General features: G+C 36.4%; 1 protein-coding gene across 2 annotated transcripts in view; it reads right to left on the bottom strand.

The window, feature by feature from the left end:
* Positions 1–791: 791 nt before the first annotated feature.
* Positions 792–17,912, bottom strand: part of PHF6 (PHD finger protein 6) — a 48,130-nt gene continuing 31,009 nt past the window's right edge. The window contains exons 8-11 of one of the 2 annotated variants that reach the window (XM_040266188.1): positions 15,056–15,160; positions 12,478–12,611; positions 4,274–4,403; positions 792–3,944 (exon numbers count right to left, since the gene is read on the bottom strand). In XM_040266188.1, the coding sequence (XP_040122122.1) occupies positions 4,274–4,403; positions 12,478–12,611; positions 15,056–15,160 (369 nt within the window). In that variant the 3' untranslated portion in view covers positions 792–3,944. The remainder of the gene's footprint in view (positions 3,945–4,273; positions 4,404–12,477; positions 12,612–15,055; positions 15,161–17,912) is intronic. The other variant, XM_040266189.1, reaches the window with a different exon arrangement.

The following is a 17,912-nucleotide window of genomic DNA, read 5'->3' as shown; positions in this document are numbered from 1 at the left end:
TAAATAGTTTCAATTAGCTAAAGAAAAACCACATAATTCTCTTCTCCATATTTTTATTGGGTAATTAAAATGAAGCTAAGTAATGGATTTTCAATGTGCGTGCACACACACACACTCACTCAAACATGACAGGTAACATCTGCAATAAAGCACACTATAGTTCTAGTTCCAGCATTAATCAGAAATCTCTTGCTTGATTTTTTTTCCTCTTTGAGTAGGGATGCAGGCATGCAGGTTAGAAATTATATATATGGAATGAGCATATTCTACCAACTAAAACTTTGATTTCTGCCCTCAATAGGACCACCCCAATATATGAGCACTACTGCTAGAAATAAGTTGTCCACAGTAAAGGGAGTACATTTAAATCTTTAAGGTGGAATTCCTTTATGACAAGGATATTAACCTTGCACCCTTATGAGCAAGCTGATAAACTATACTAGGAGTTTGGGTTTATCTTTAAAATCACCTTCTAACTAGGTTTCAGAGGATCTGATGCAAGTCACAGGTATATGAATCCTGTAATGATAAAAGAAACAAGATGTAATGCAGTTCTATCATACTTTTGAAAGATTTGCTGTTTCTCTCGCTGATAAAGCCTTATGTGTGAAACGTCAAAATTAACTCAAATTCACATTTTTGTCTCTCTCATACTTATTTAACCACAAAGTTATTAAACAAGCTAGGCATTTCACCTTGAAATAATAGCAAGAGTAAAAGGAACATAATACTATTGCAGTTACAGATAAGTTTCATCATACCCTTGTACAAAAAAGACATAAGTACAAACATGAAAGTCATAACTCATTTATTGAATGAATAGTATATGCAAGAATACCAATAAAAGGAAACTAATACTACAAACTACAATTTTGAAAATAAAGCCAATATAACAGGAACAAAATATACATAATATGAGAGGAATGTTTGATTTTGACCCATAATGCATTCCTTATCTTTACAATAACCTAAATGTCTGTTAGAACAAAACTGTATACCTTGGTCTAACTTTAGTGCTTCTTAAAAAAGCAACAACATTCTAGAACGCTTTTCTTTTGCTTTGAGATATTTAAGATTCACACATTTGTTCAAGTACATAGATTCTGATTCAACAGTAGATCTACATATCTTGTTATTCTCTTAATATCTTGAGTAACATGTACTCCTGAGCAAGTACTATCTGAAATTCTAAAACTGCTGATCCTTGAAATAAAATGTACTTCAGTTGTGGGTTTTTAATAAATTGAGATGAAAGTAAAACTCACCCTTCCCACCCCCCTCCCCCCAGGAACAAAGAGCTCATTAAAGTATAGAAACTCAAGTCTATCTTTCTACTCTAAAGAACATTTCTTACTAACATTTCTGGTAAGGCAATAAATGCTCCAGAATAATCTTCAATATATGCTTGCAAAGATTACACTGTTTAATATTGATAACAAAAACAAAACAAAAAAAAGGGAAAAAAGGAAAAAAGAAAAAATGCTTCAAAATTTTAAGCTAAAATATGCATAAAGGACAGTCATGGCAGTATTTTTTGAAATGATGTAAATGTTATATACTTATCAAATAATGTCATGCTTATTAAAACTACAGTTAAGGACTTAAGAGATGAACAGTAAATACACTGCTGAGGTCCATTTTTCTAAATATTCATACCACAATGTAATTACTACCCAAAAGATGATGATGCTACTTGGGAACATAAGTACTGTACAATTTTTACATTGTAAGGCACTTTTACTCAGCATGTGACGAAAACATGGATAGAGAATCAAAATATTGGAAGTTTACAACCAAAGGTGATTTTTCATGTGACTTCAATTTACATTTCAATTTTTAATGAAAGACTGTTTAGCCAATGACACCACAGTGAGAAAAATAGGTAGCCAGCCACTTATCTAGCCAACCAAATGGTAAAGTGCTATTCTGGTTGCTAGTGGCAGAGAAAGGGTTGAAGAAACCCATACAAAGTCATACACTTTATTACATAACAAATTTATTAACTGACAGCTATAGTATTTGAAGTTCATTACATGATTATTGACTGGCCATTATTACCCCTTGGCACCTTCCATTTTTCCTAAAAATATCATTACAGTAGTTGTCCAAAAATGAAGGTGCTCTATTATTCCGTGGGTAAGTCTATGGCACACAATGTAAAAATGATCTAGACACAGTGATTCAAAGATTTAAAATAATGGGTTTCAAGCTGCTGTAAGGAAATAAAGTACAGATCCTTTGGGAAAAGTCACATAGCTTGGTAAACAAACATCTAGATCTGTCGTTGCACTTCAAGTCATGGTGAATTTTGAAAATTCATCACATACATACACAAAAAAATCCAATGGTATATTTAGAGCAAAAGGAGAACAACGTATAGGGCAATCCACTACTAAAGCTAGTTTCCTTCTAAAAATAATAAAAGATGGTTAAAATAAAGCAATCATTGAGTCCCTTGATTTAAGTAAATGTGTGAATACACACTTGACAAATGTGACTTTAAGGGACTAGCAGTTATAAAAAAAGATCAGTCATTAAGCACAGTGTAATTTTCCACCTGTTACATTTTTAAGATGCTTTTCCATAAGCTGCAGAACATCTCAATGTACAATCAAGTTAATGTGTTATTTCTTGTTGGCTAATCTGCTTTAATGTGGTAGGTTAATAAACCAGAAATCAGAATCCCTACCCTTGATACTGAGGTGCTATGGTAATATTAGGCAGAACACAACTAAAGTTTTTTTTGGTTTTGCCATAAAGAAATAGATAAATGTGCTTCAGCAGGTAAATGGAAGAAAATATCACTAGCTAGAAATGCCAGTGTGAAAATCCTTTCTAAAAAGCTGGGTTCTTAGGCTTTGAGAAACAATTCTGATGATCAATAAAACAATACCGAACGTTACCAGAAGAAAAATAGGTCACAGAAGCCTATTTTATAGATAAGCAAAGCAATGAATGAAAACATTAAAAATATTAAATAAAGTTTCTAAAATAGTGGTCACAAAATTAAAAATAAATACTGTTTTATGCAAAGACTGTTTTTTTTTTTTTTTACTTCTACAGCACATGAGACCTCCTTACATACTTTGGGCCAATATATGAAGTGTTCCACAAAAACACGGCACTTGAGAGGAACAAGTTTCAGACATGGTGGCTAAAGTCCTTAGTAAGTGGTAACCCCTTAAATCTTAAAGAGGTTTCATTTGCTGTTGCCAAATGTTAGTTTAAACTTGAAAGGATCCAATCATTTTGCTAGAAGCTCTTTGTATGACATGAAAAGAGAAGAGGTTTACTGTCAAGAGAATTTTGGCATAAGCACTGGAGCTCAAAGCTTATAATCACCAGTTGCCCGAGTCCATGCTGGTCAGTGAGAACAACTTTAACAGGAACCAAATGAAAAGCTTTAGCACACTTCTTGGAAGAGATTTTTTTAGCATGTGCTGTCAAAGCCAAGAGAAAAAGAAGGTTCTCTTCATTTCTAGCCTCCGTTACTTGAGCGTGGAAAAAAAATTCAAAAATTCCCATGTGTTGCCACCAGAGGCATGTTTGCACTGTAAAGTGAAATTTGCTTACGCTTTCCCTTGAGTATGAATCCACTAAACAAACTTAGACATTCTAAACAGTAGAACTTTGTTCAGTCCAGAAATATAGCTTACTTCATTTCAATGTCTGCTTTAACTGTTGACACTATACACAGGGTTAATAGTGTTTCAATTGCTTCCCAGAAACTGCAAACTACAGCTACGTAATATCAACATGTCAAACTCTGCCATCTAGTGAAGGCTCATAAAACAAACAAGATGCTTTTAGGCAGTTCAATGAAGGATCTAAGAGTTGGGCAGTAAAAAGTTACAAACCCTTTTTGATTTTAGAAAACAGTGAAAAAAGAATAGTAGTTATGGATGTCTTATTCATTCCCAGTTTTCTAACTCTGTCCCATGAACCTGTTTAAAAGATGATAAAAAAATGTAAAATATGATGCTTGAGGGGAACACAATAAATAAAATGTTATTGAGGAGCAAGAATATCTTATTGGTTTGACACTACAACTACATTTATTGATAAAGTGGATAGCTTGTTTCTACAGTTACAAAATCAGCTAGTTAAAAGAAAAAAAAACTATGCAAGCCTACACATCCTCAGCATTCTAGTAACATGCTTAACTAAATATAATAGCATTAAAAAAAACCAAACTGCACATTATTAGTTCAATATATATTTATCAGTGTGTACTGTATTTTGACAACACAGCCAATATAGTTAACTTTCATACCTAGTTTCCATTAAGCTGCTGCTGAGTTAGTTGTTGCTGATCAATTTCTACTTTTCCTCGGCTTTTACTCTCTCGTTCTTCATCTTCTTCATCTCTCTCATCATTTCCACTATGATTTTTACAATATAGTCTACAATGATGAAAGATAAAAATCTTAAAATGTTTTGTCATTATTGATGAGAACATATTTACATCATTAGTGGATGAGGTTGATGCCCATTTAAAATATGGTCTCCTCATCCATGCTTAAAAACACTCCACAATTAGGTAAAGGTTCATTTCTATTTAATAGAAAGGAAAGCACTCTATTAATGAGATACGAAACTTCATCTCAAATAAAACCTCTGGTTTAGGATGAAAGTTACCACATATGTCCAAATATAAGGCAATTCCTCACTTTGCCCAATGAGATTAAAAAGGTTTTCAGCCAACATAAAATAATATCAATTTTCAGTATATATGTGAAAGTGTCAGTTGCTCAGTTTTGTCTGACTCTTTGTGACCCCATGGACTGTAGCCCACCAGGTTCCTCTGCTCATGGAATTCTCCAGGCAAGAATACTAGAGTGGGTAGCCATTGCCTTCTCCAGGGGATGTTTGCAACTCAGGGCTCAAACCCAGGTCTCCTGCATTGGCAAGCGGATTCTTTACCATCTGAGCCACCAGGGAAGCTTTACTATTGGTGCTTTACTATATATATGCACCAATATATTTTGCATAATCAATCATCTCCACCATAGTCAAAGAAGGGTGGGGGATGATCTGAGCTTAGTTTTAAGACAATTATACACGAGATGACAAGATGGAACAATGCTTAAAAAATGTTCAGTAGATGCCCTCTTGTGGGCAGTAATGGATAAAAGATGATCACATAAGAATTCATCTGCCACAGACAATGTAAGAGAGCTTTAACATGAAAGTTTCTAACAAGTGAGTAGAATAAACGGCAGAGGTGGGGTCGGGGGGGCAACAAGGATAATTCACTTCTGACATAGTTTTGCTCATCACTTTTTATGCTTAAAACATTTTCAATAATTTTCAAAGTACTATGGAGAATTTCTACTCTTCAAACACTGTGCATTAGGAATCATTTTTTAAATCATGACTTCAAATATCAAGAGTGAGACTTTTTTATAGTGTACCTGTGAAGTATCTTCCTTCAAAATACAACCTGAATCTAATTAAGCCTTTGAAGCAAGTTATAAATATAAGAAATAGAGGGGTAGGAAATGAGGTATATGAAACCACAAACAAGCGAACAGATAAAATCTAGAACAAGGGGCTTTTCCAGGACAACTTATCAGGGTTCTTCAATAAGCAGGAGGAAAAGGCAAGAGTGGAGTGGGGACTGCTCTTTATTGACAGAAACTTACTTAAGAGACTTCCATTAAATGCTATGTAAGGACTGTGAATGTATTGAAATTTGAACAAATCAAGGCCAAAAGAACATTTTCAAGACAACTGGGGAAAGGTGCAAGTGGACTGGGTATGAGATGATAGTAAGAATTTACTGTTAATTTTTTCATGTACACCTGTGGTGGATTCATGTCAATCTATGCCAAAACCAATACAGAATTGTAAAGTAAAAATTAAAAATAAATAAATAAATTAAAAAAAAAATAAAATAAAATTTAAATTACAAAAAAAAAAAAATAATACATAAAAGTGTGATAATAATCGCATAGTGATACTAAAGTATATAAGGATAAAATGACAGAAGATCTGGGATTCTGCTTTAACATAGCTCAGAAAGAAAAAAATGTAGATGAAACAACTGTGGCAATAACTTGGTACCTGCATTTTAGAAATTTTTAGAACAGAATTTTATCTAAAAGATGAGTTCTTTCTTTGTTAGAAAAATATTAATCTTTTCTGGGATTGTTTTTCACTCAAGGACTATTTCCCATAGGCCTATTACATGTCTTTCCCCAGTATGGACACCTAGGCCACAGGAGTCAACCAGTCCAAGAAGATCTCTGCTGTCATAGAACTTACTGTTTTATGGTGGGAGGCTAAAATTTTAGAAAACTATATATTTATATAGTTTAGAAATAAAATAAAACAGAATACAAAGATCACTATATAATCTTCCCTTGCCTTTTTAATATGAATGTCTTCATGATCCATCCTAAAGGAAATCAGTCCTAAATATTCATTGGAAGAACTGATGCTGAAGCTGAAACTCCAATACTTTGGCCACCTGATGCAAAGAACTGACTTATTTGAAAAGACCCTGATGCTGGGAAAGATTGAAGGCGAGGAGAAGGGGAAAACAGAGGATGAGATAGTTGGATGGCATCACCAACTCAATGGACATAAGTTTGAGTAAACTCTGGGAGTTGGTGATGGACAAGGAGGCCGGGAGTGTTGTAGTTCATGGGGTCGCAAAGAGTCAGACATGACTGAGCGACTGAACTGAACTGATTCATGATCCAGAGAGGACTGGTAAAGAAAGAAGGGAAGGAAGCCATTTCACACAGAAATATTCCTCTTTTCATTTCCTCCTATCTGCCCATTCTTCTCTCCCCAAACTACTCGGTTATGGACTTATTTGAACTCAATGGTCTCCATGAAAAAAGCTAGATTCCACCTTCTAATTTTAGAAACAAATTTCAATGCGAAAAAATAAAAAGAACATTTCAAATCATCATAGATCCCAGTCCAAATATTTTTATTCAGAGATGACCACTGCAACATGGTGTTCTAACAACTAAAAAAAAAAACATCTAAACATCTAAAAGAACTGATTAAACAAGCTAAATCACGCACTCAATGGAATACTAGACAACTATTAAAATGGTGATGTACTACTGTTTAACATCACAGAAAAAATGCCTCTACTAAAGATACAGGAAGTGGAAAATAGGTTATAAAATATTATATATAAGAAAGTTTGGATTTTTAAATGTATACATGTAAATAATCACATAAATGTCTAGAAGAAAACATTCCAAAAGATTTAAAAGTTATCTTTGATGCTAGAATTAAAGTTGATACTTTTATTTTTATCTATAGTTTCCATTTTCTTTCTGAAATGAAAATGGATAACTCTTGCAAAAAGAATATCTAAATAAAGTTAAAATTTAAATACAATAATTCTCCATATATTTGATTTTCAATATTTTAAATGAGCTTGTTATTCTAAAATATTATTGGGGGACTCCCCGGTGGTCCAGTGGCTAAGACTCCATGCTCCCAATGCAGGGGCCTGGGGTTCAATCCCTGGTTAGGGAATTAGGTCCTATATGCCACAACTAAGACCCAGCCCAGCCAAATAAAATAAATAAGCAAATAAAATTAAAAATAAAGTATTATTGGCTACTTTAAAAAATAATGTATTGCTCATGAACTATATAAAGGAGAATATAAAATTGTCTCTTCTCCTTCCCTATGCAATGAATAAGAGGTGACAACTATTACATTTGCTAACTATACTCCTAGAAATTCTTCTATGTATAAAAACCATGCGACTTCCCCAGTGGTCCAGTGATTAAGACTCTGTGCTTCAAATGCAGGGAGCATGGGTTTGGTCCCTGGTCAAGAAGTTAAGATCCTACATACTGTGCAGTGTGGCCAAAAACAATCCTATAATGTGATGGGATCTAAATATAATTTGGACAAATAGGCTTTAAAAAATACACATATCTTGTATGCATATACTTTTCATATGCTAAAACAGAATTATGCAACTTTTCCCCCCTGACTGGAAATACCTCTTTCACAACTCTACACGTGGGTCTACTTTATTCTTTAACTGCTGCATAGCATTCCACTAGATGCTTGTATGTACTAAAATTCATTTACTAAGTCTCTTGATGGAATTCTGATTTTTTTCCTTTCTTTCTTTTCTTCTTGCTATTGTAGGTGAAACGTTAATAAAAATATTTCCCCTTTCTGCATGAGAATTTCACCTTTGGTTAACTCTTTAGCTCTGTTCCCCTGGCAAGTTAACAAACATTCAGTTCAGTTCAGTTCAGTTCAGTTCAATTGGTAGACTATATCTGGACTGAGGGCTTCCCTGATGGCTCAGCGGGTAAAGAATCTGCCTGCAATGCAGGTGACAGAGGAGACACAGGTTTGATCCCTGGGTCAGGAAGATTCCCTGGAGAAGAAAATGACAACCCACTTCAGTATTCTTGCCTGAAAAATAAATCCCATGGACAGAGGAGCCTGGCAGGCTATAGTCCAAAGGGTCACAAAGAGTTGGACACGACTGAGTGACTAAGCACAGCACTGAAACATTACGACTTCTCTAAGCAGAAAGCCTCCAACTCTGTGAACATTTCCCTTTCTAAAATTAGTTTTAATGGCGTCCAAGTCCTTACTGGCAACACACACAGGTTAACCAGGAGAGGAAACTTCCTCTGTAAACTCTGCTTCCCCCCAAATAAAAGCAAAATATTTAAATTCTCTAAAGAACCACAGATATAAAATGGAGAGCAGTTTATTATTGGAGTCCTAAACCTTAAACAATATATATCTTTTACTACTAGTCTGCTTGTGTGGACTGAGCAGACAATAGCACAAGAACATGTATGTGTAAGAAGTTCCATTGCACTGTTAGTGCCAATACCCACTAAGGCATCTTCTTAGATTCTAAGATTCCAACAAAGATATGGATCTGTCTTCAGTGATCTTTATCCCTGGGCCAGTACCATATTATTTTCACTACTATACTATATGATTGGCTTTGATATATAACAGGAAGAGTTCTTTTCTCAACTGCATTAAAAATTTTCTTGGCTTCATGTGATAAAGATTAGTTGGCTACTCCAATATCTATCCCTGCCCTTACCTACATAGTACTAAACCATATTTTGTTTGGGTAGCAGTGTCCACCAAGAGTATATTTCCCAGACTCCTTTGGACACGTGACTAGATTCTGGCAAATGAGATGCTGAGTGTATGGAAATTCCAGGAAGGCTGATTAAAGCCTGACTCAGGTGGAACAACAGCAACTTTGTCCTTTCATCTTCCTTTGCCCCTGCTTCCTCCTGCTTCCTATGGAAGGAGGAGACAATAGGAAGAAGGAAATGGGGACCAATGATAACACTGAAAAGCTGTCTACCGCATCTGCATTGCTTTCCCCTGGACGTCTTTCAGGAGAGAAACAAACTTCTATCTTGTTTAAGTTTCTATTTCTTTTTCCAGTTATATAAGGCAACAATCATTACTAACAGACAATAATACTACATTTACTTTTTTAGATAAAACTGTCAAAAAGTTGGGTTTCGTTAAAATTGTATTAAAATATATAACTTGGGAAGAACAGGTATCTTTCAAAGTTGAGTCTATCAAGGATCATAATATACTTGGTCATTCACTGGGGTCCTGTGTAAGATGCTTTTTTAAAACAAAGTTCACCTTTGGTATATATATGTGTGTGTGTGAAGAGGGGTAAGAGTTGGAGAGGAAGTGGGAGACAGTTTTCCTTTACATTTTTTAACTAGCTATTTGTTGTTTGGTTGCTAAGTCATGTCTGAATCTCTTGTAACCCCATGGACTATAGCCTGCCAGGCTACTCTGTTCATGGGATTCTCCAGGCAAGTGTACTGGAGTGTGTTGCCATGGAACTGTGGGGGTTTTTCTGTCATGGAATTGTTTTTAAAAATTCATCTCATATTCAGCAGCCTTACTGAGTGAGCTCTTATAAATTGTTAATAAATTCAGAGTTGATTTATTTGCATTTTCTTGGTAGACAATGAAATCAATAATATTGACAATTTTTTCTCCTTCACAATGTTTACTATACATTTTCCTTCCTTTCCTTGTTGTACTAGCTTAACCCTCCAGAAGAACAGTGAAAGTGACTTTGGTAGTTGGCACCCTTGTCTTGTTGCTGATCTGAATGAAAGTGTATTGGTATAGTGGTTCTCAATTAGAGATGAACTTGAGAATCACTTAAGTGAAGTGAAGTCACTCAGTCGTGCCCGACTTTTTGCGACCCCATGGATAGCAGCCTGCACCAAGCTCCTCTGTCCATGGGATTTTCAAGGCAAGAGTACTAGAGTGGGTTGCCATTTCCTTCTCCAGGGAATCTTCCCAACCCAGGGATCGAACCCAGGTCTCTCACATTGTAGACAGACGCTTTACCGTCTGAGCCACCAGAGAAGTCCTGGCGAGTCATAAAATACATGGTTTGGGCCCCAGCCTACTGTTAGGGTAGGGCCCAGGCATGACCATTTTTAAAGAGGGCTCTGTCTACCTTCTGGTTAAGAACCGTGGTCCATTTACTTTAACGCCAAAGCAGCTGTTTTTTTCTCTTAACACTCTAGTTAAGACTCCTAGCTTACAACCAAGAGCACTTTTGCTACCTTACTTTAAAATTCAGAAATGGATGTTGAATGATATCAAATGTCTTTTCAGTTTCCATTAGAAAGTGCTAGGATTTTTCTTTATTAATTATAATGGGTCACATTCCTAATTTTCAATAATCTTAAAACTGTTAGACTACAGCCCTGGACTTGATTTTCTAATATTTTATTTTGGATTTTGGTACATATATTTATAAAAAGTAAGATCAGTCTCTAGTTCTTAAATTTGTGTTGTTAAATGGTATCTTTGTCAGGTTTAGTGTCACAACTATGAAAGTGTTACAGAATGAATGAAGTTTTCCATTTTTTGCTATGTGCTGGACTTTTAAAAATAACATTGGAATTATCTGTTCCTTAAAGGCTTGATGGAATTCATTTGAAAAACATGTGCCTTTATTATTAAGCAAAGTTTGGCCAAGTTTATAACACAGCATTAGCACCTCCTGCAGTCACCCAAATGGCTTGGTGACTGCTGACACAAACTGCTTTGTCCATGAAGTAGTTGACTCTCGGTTTATTGCACACTGGGAATGTGAGAGCAAAGAAGTACTTTACAACTTGCAAAGACAAACCAAATAAATAAATATTCAGGGATCCCTATCAACTTACTCTCCATTTGATTAAACAATCAGAACCATTATAGATTCATATTGATAGCACTAGTCCAATGCAGCACAGGTAAGGAGAAGACAATAAAAAAAGAAGGTAACATATAATCCCAAATCTCCAAACCTTACTCTTTCATCAGTCTTCCAAGAGTACCTTTAGACTTCTATCTTCACAACTGCTATTCTAATCTACCAGCAATTCTCACCAGGACTTTCAGCAGTAGGCTCCTACCATCACACCCCTCCCCGCCACCATTTGCACCCTGGCTTGTGTACCATCTTAGGGCCTTGCACACACTGTTCTCTCTGCCTAGAACACTTTCCCAACACCCACATCCATTTTGCCTTTCATATCTCAGCTCAAGCACTATTTCCTTAAGGAAATTCCTAGACACTTCTCCACTACAGACTAGGTTAGCTCCTCCTCGTTATATGCTCTCACAGCACTTTGTAACAGAACTTTTACATCAGGGGTCCCAAACCCCACCAGTACCAGTCCATGGCCTGTTAGGAACCAGGCTGCACAGCAGGAGGTGAGCGGTGACTGAGGAAACCAAGCTTCATCTGTATTTACAGCTGCTCCCCATTGCTTGCATTACCGCCTGAGCTCCGCCTCCTGTCCGATCAGTGGCAGCACTGAATTCTCATAGAAGGGCGAACTCTACTGTGAACTGCACGTGCAAGTGATCTAGGTTGCACACTCCTTATGAGAATCTAATGCCTGATGGTTGGAGGTGGAGTTGAGGTGGTGATGCTATCACTGGGGAGTGGCTGCAGATAAAGATTATCATTAGCACAATAAATGTAATGGGCTTGAATCATCCTGAAACCATCCCCTCATCCCCCCAGTCCATGGGAAAATTGTCTTCTGGTTCGGAACCAGAAACCTGGTGCCAAAAAAGTTGAGGACCACTGTTTTATACCGTTTATGAAGTCTGTGATTGTATATTTATTTATGTAGCCATTTGACTGATATGTTTCTCCCACTAGACTGTGAGCTTCCATGAAGACACAGTCTGTGTCCATTTTGATCACTGTTGTATGCCCAGCTCCTAGCCCAATGCCAGGCACATAGGAAGCATAACAAACACTGGATAAACAAACTAATCCAGAGATGTCTAGGCACAGGAAACCGCCATCGCAGTACTCTGTACAGAGTCCTCAGTATTCTATACTTGGCTAAACATCACTTAAGAAGAGCAAGCAAGTAAACTAATGTCATCTAGCTAAGGGTGGTTACTTACTGACAAGTTTAGGAAAATGGACAATTGTTGTTTTCTTACTTGTAAATTCCTCGTGACATATTTTCAATGTATTTAGCTTTGTCTTGTACTCCACAGTGGTAATGGTAAGTCTTAACACAGGCTTTTATTTCACATCCAATAGTAGCACCGGGCTGACTGCAAAGTGTACATTTCTGTTTAAGGGAAGAGAAAGAATAATTATAAGCAGTATTTCCAAGTTTATGCAATCTTATTTTTTCTATTTTAGCCATATTTCAGCCAAACATTCCATGTTACAAAGAAAAGTTTTGCTATTGAAAGAGAGTGCACTGAACTTATAGTATAGCATATATATTAAATCATGTTGCAATCTAAATTATACTTTGACTTTCTAATATGTAGTCACCCCTGATGTTTCCATTATTTAACTCTACTAACCATTAGCAATCTGACACTGAAACATAAAGGGAACACTCCTTAACACTGGCAAACACACATAAAAATATATTCTATATTTTAGTGGCTGGCTTCTTCTCTTCCCTGCAATCAGTCCCTTTCTTATTATGACCAGGGGGAAGAATGAGAAGATAGGAAAGCGATGCCCCCCAGAAAGGGATTGCTACCAAGCAGGCAAAAAGGCAGAAAGAGACTAAGAACTGAAATTCTCGTAAGACTTAAGGTGATTGTTGGCAAGAGTTTCATAGTCAAAGAAGTTTGAGAAATGCTAGTTTTTAAACAGATTACTTGATTGCAGAACTTCTGACAGCCTTTCCTCCAGGAAGGAGGGTATAGTAAACAGTTTCCAAGTATATTGAATTCCAGATGCCCTTTTAATTTTGGAGCAGTGGGAGAGCATCTTGATGGAGCGATTTCCTTTGAAGTACATATGGGAAAATGCTAGGTTAGTGCTGACACTAACGGTCAACAGTGTAGAAGTAAGCAAGCTGATCAAGAGAACTGAATTGTTATCCTAGTCACCTATTTGACTTCAGATGTATGACATAACAACATTGCTCAACATGATTGTTTCCCCCTTTATTTTTTTTTAATACTCCACATTGTTTTAAAGGAGTTTCCTTTTTTAAAAGAATAATCAAAGTATCAAGAAACTGAACTGGATTTAAATGGAACAGATGATATCAATAATCTTTACACCCTGAAAAATGCAGTTCCACAGAGAAAAAGTCATTTCTAATCAATTCAGACAAAGATCAGCAATGTCTGAAACAGATCGAAGGGGAACTTCACAATGGAGGGATTGACTCACCACCTGAATCCAAGGATCAGACATTATGATTTGTCTGATGTGATAAAATATGGACGATATAGTCCCACCTGTGAAGAGTTCTTACCCCCCAAAATGTTGAAAACTGAATCTAATCAGTTTTTTACATCTAACTTCCACTTTAAAAGAAAATCTGGTGGATAGAGGGACAAGTTAAATGGCATAGTGAAAAAGCAAACAGACAAATAAAACATGTGGGATGTTCTATAGGACAATTAATTCATTTTCTTCAACAAGTCAATGGCATACAACAAAACAGAAACAATAAAGACAGGGAGGACAGAGTGCCCTAAATTACTTAAGGGATATGTAACAACCAAATGTAATGTGTGAACCTCCTCTGATTCACACAAACCAACTTTAAAAAGATAGCTTTAAGACAACTGGGGAAATACAAACTAGGTATTAAATGATACTGAAGACTCATTGTTAATTTGTAAGTTGTAATAACATTGTGGTTAGGTAAGAAAATGCCCAACTTTTAAGAGATACATACTGAAATATGTAGAGGTGAAATGATATGAAGTCTCAGCTCTGCTTTAGAATACTTCAAGCAGCAAGAATAAAAGGCATAGATGAAACGAGTGCCACAAACTTGATGAGTCAAGGTGATGGATAGACGTGTTACTAGTCTTTCTAATTTTGATGTTTGAAAACTTTCACAATAAAAATTTTTAAAATAAAGTCATTTCTAGAGACAACTGCTGCCTTAAATATTCTGCATTCCTAGAACATTTTATAATATTCATAAACTGTAAAGGAGTAAGTGATCAAATAAAGATGCCAATATTTCTTAAAGCTATTATTTATTAGTAATTCAGTATGTTTAAAAACACGAGACTTAGGCACATTTTATAAAGGAAACTTTAAAGCTATGATAAACATATTAAAAGACAACTATGTATGTGAACTTTAAACATAAGGCTCTGAAAAAAATCTTTTCCTTTTATTTAAAAAAAAGAATGAATAACAACATGGGGAGGTTTTCAATACTCTATTGGGGTCATGAAATTTTTCTTAAAGAGAGCTTAAACAATTTAACATTTTAAACTTAATAAGGTGTGTCACATTCACATCTTCATTTATTTTATTAAAAGACTCTCAAAATACCCTGAAATATAAATCTCTGTATAATTCTCTTAAGTAATGAAGTTACATAGAAAGAAGAATAACTTTCAGTAACATCAGCATCCTTTATTATATTACAAATGAGTCAAATATATACTTTGCTTTAACACATGAACTACTTTATATTAAAATTTTTGGTGACTGGATGAATTTAAGATGTGTTCTAAATTTAAAGCACAAAGTCAGAAGAGTAACGTTGCATAGCATAAACATAAAAGCACAGACCATTCTTTTCCCTCGTTTAATCTCCTGCAGTACAGTTTTAATATCAAAATCTCCAAATTCTGCTCTCGAAGTTGTTGTGAGCTGCACGGTGCCAGAAGAAAATAACTAGAGAAGAAAAATGTAAAAACATGTAATATTCAGAATTCTTGTGAGAAAAAGATTAAACAATGTGTGTACAAATGTGTTACATTATTTTAATATCCTGAGAAAGATGACTTTTCCTTAATCAAATACGACTCAAATATTTTCTTAATCTAGTCACATGTCTGATTAAAATATAACTCAAAATAAGAACAATGGAATAAAACTAATATTGCCCGTACAGAAACAAGATTAAATGCTTCATTAAACGAAAAGAGTTCAGCAGTGTCATCCTGTCATGGCAACTATTTTACATTTCCACAAAGTTTAAAAAAATAGTTTCAAATGACAAATTACAACCACAGATACAGATCAGAATCACCTGGAGATTTTTTTTTCCAACTAGACATGTTTGAGATCTACTCAAGGGACATATATTTTGGAAAAACCTCCCCAGGTAATTTGATATGCATCTCTGATTAAGAACTCCTGAAATAAGTAATATAATTTTTTTTTTTAATTTGGGGCCATGTCACATGACTTGTGGGATCTTCCTTCCCTGACCAGGGATTGAACCCAGGCCCTTAGCAATGAAAGTGTAGAGTCCTAACCATTGGACCACTAGGGAATTCTATAAATAATATAATTTTTAAAAGCTAATCATCAATGGGATAAATAATTTCAATACAACCTATTTCAAAAATGCTTACATATACTATATGTCAGACCTGTATCTAAGGATGCAAAGATAATATATAGTTTTTACCCTCAAGGAATTATGGCTTATAAATGAATAATTGCAATACAGTGTAAGAAATACAATAAGAGAGATTTTTACCAGGTTATAGTGGGGTCTAAATACAGCTTCCAAGACAAGTTTATAAAGGTGATGTTTTTAGTTATAAGACTATTAATTATGGATTATCTGGAACATAGTAACTACAATCAGGATTACTTTAAATCCCACTAAAATCATTAACACTATATATTTTAAAATCTAGAGTTTATGAAGATTTGGGATTATAGAACATGATCTAAAAGAGATGCTCAGAGGGCTCAAACAAACTTTGTGTGCACCAGGACCCAGAGACCCCACAGAGACTGAAACAGAACTGTGTTTGAGTGTCCCTGTGGAGGTACGGGTCAGCAGTGGACTGCTGCAGGGGCAGGGGCTTTAGATGCAGCAGACCTGGGTGTGGCCACCTTCTTGGAGGAGGCCGCCATTAACCCCACCATAGAGCTGCCAGAACTTACAGAGGACTGGGGAAACAGACTCTTGGAGGACACAAACAGAAGCTTGTGCACGCTAGGACCAGGGGAAAGGAGCAGTGACCCGACAAGAGACTGACCCAGACTTGGCCATGAGTGTCCAGGAGTCTTGGCAGAGGCATGGGTCAGCAGTGGCCTACTTCAGGTATGGGGGCACTGAGTGTAACAGTGCCTGCATGGGACCTTTTGAAGGAGGTTGCCATTATCTGCATTGCCTCCACCATAGTTTGGCCCCAGGTAAATAATGGGGAGAAGGAAATGGCAATCCACTCCAGTATTCTTGCCTGGAGAATCCTGTGGATGGAGGAGCCTGGTGGGCTGCTGTCTGTAGGGTTGCGCAGAGTCGGACATGACTGATGCGACTTAGCATGCATAGCAGGCATGTAAATAACAGGAAGGGAACACAGCCCTACCCATCAACAGAAAATTGAATTAAAGACTTACTGACCATGGCCCCACCCACCAGAACAAGACCCAGTTTCCCCCTCAGTCAGTCTCTCCCATCAGGAAGCTTCCATAAACCTCTTATCCTTCTCTATCAGAGGGCACACAGACTGAAAACCAGTCACAGAGAACTAACCAATCTGATCACCTGGACCACAGCCTTGGCTAACTCAATGAAACTATGAGCCATGCCATGTAGGGCCACCTAAGACAGATTGGGTCATAGTGGAGAGTTCTGACAAAACATGCTCCACTGGAGAAGGGAATGGCAAACCAAAGCAAGGTATTCTTGCCTTGAGAACACCATGAACAGCATGAAAAGGCATAAGATAGGACACTGAAAGATGAACTCCTCAGGTCGGTAGGTGCCCAAAATGCTACTGGAGATCAGTGAAGTAACTCAGAAAGAATGAAGAGACAGAGCCACAGCAAAAACAAAACCCAGTTGTGGGTGTGAGTGGCGATGGAAGTAAAGACTGATGCTGTGAAGAGCAGTATTGCATGGGAACCTGGAATCTTAGGTCCGTGAATCAAGGCAAAATGTAAGTGGTCAAACAGGAGATGGCAAGAGTTAACAGCGACATTTTAGGAATCAGCAAACTAAAATGGACTGGAATGGGTGAATTTAATTCAGATGACCATTATATCTACTACTGTGGGCAAGAATCCCTTAGAAGAAATGGACTAGCCATCAGTCAACAAAAGAGTCCGAAATGCAATACTTGAATGCAATATTAAAAACGACAGAATAATCTCTACTCATTTCCAAGGCAAACCATTCAATATCACACTAACCCAAGTCTATGCCCCGACCAGTAATGCTGAAGAAGCTGAACAGTTCTATGAAGACCTACAAGACCTTCTAGAACTAACACCCGCCAAAATGTCCTTTACATTATAAGGGACTGGAATGCCAAAGTAGGAAGTCAAGAAATACCTGGAGTAACAGGCAAATTTGGCCTTGGAGTACAGAATGAAGCAAGGCAAAGGCTAATAGAGTTTTGCCAAGATAACACACTGGTCATAGCAAACACCCTCTTCCAACAACACAAGAGGAGACTCT

This window comes from Oryx dammah, unplaced genomic scaffold (assembly GCF_014754425.2).
Source record: "Oryx dammah isolate SB20612 unplaced genomic scaffold, SCBI_Odam_1.1 HiC_scaffold_23, whole genome shotgun sequence".
NCBI lineage: Eukaryota > Metazoa > Chordata > Mammalia > Artiodactyla > Bovidae > Oryx > Oryx dammah.
This window is presented reverse-complemented; position numbering and strand designations above follow the sequence as displayed.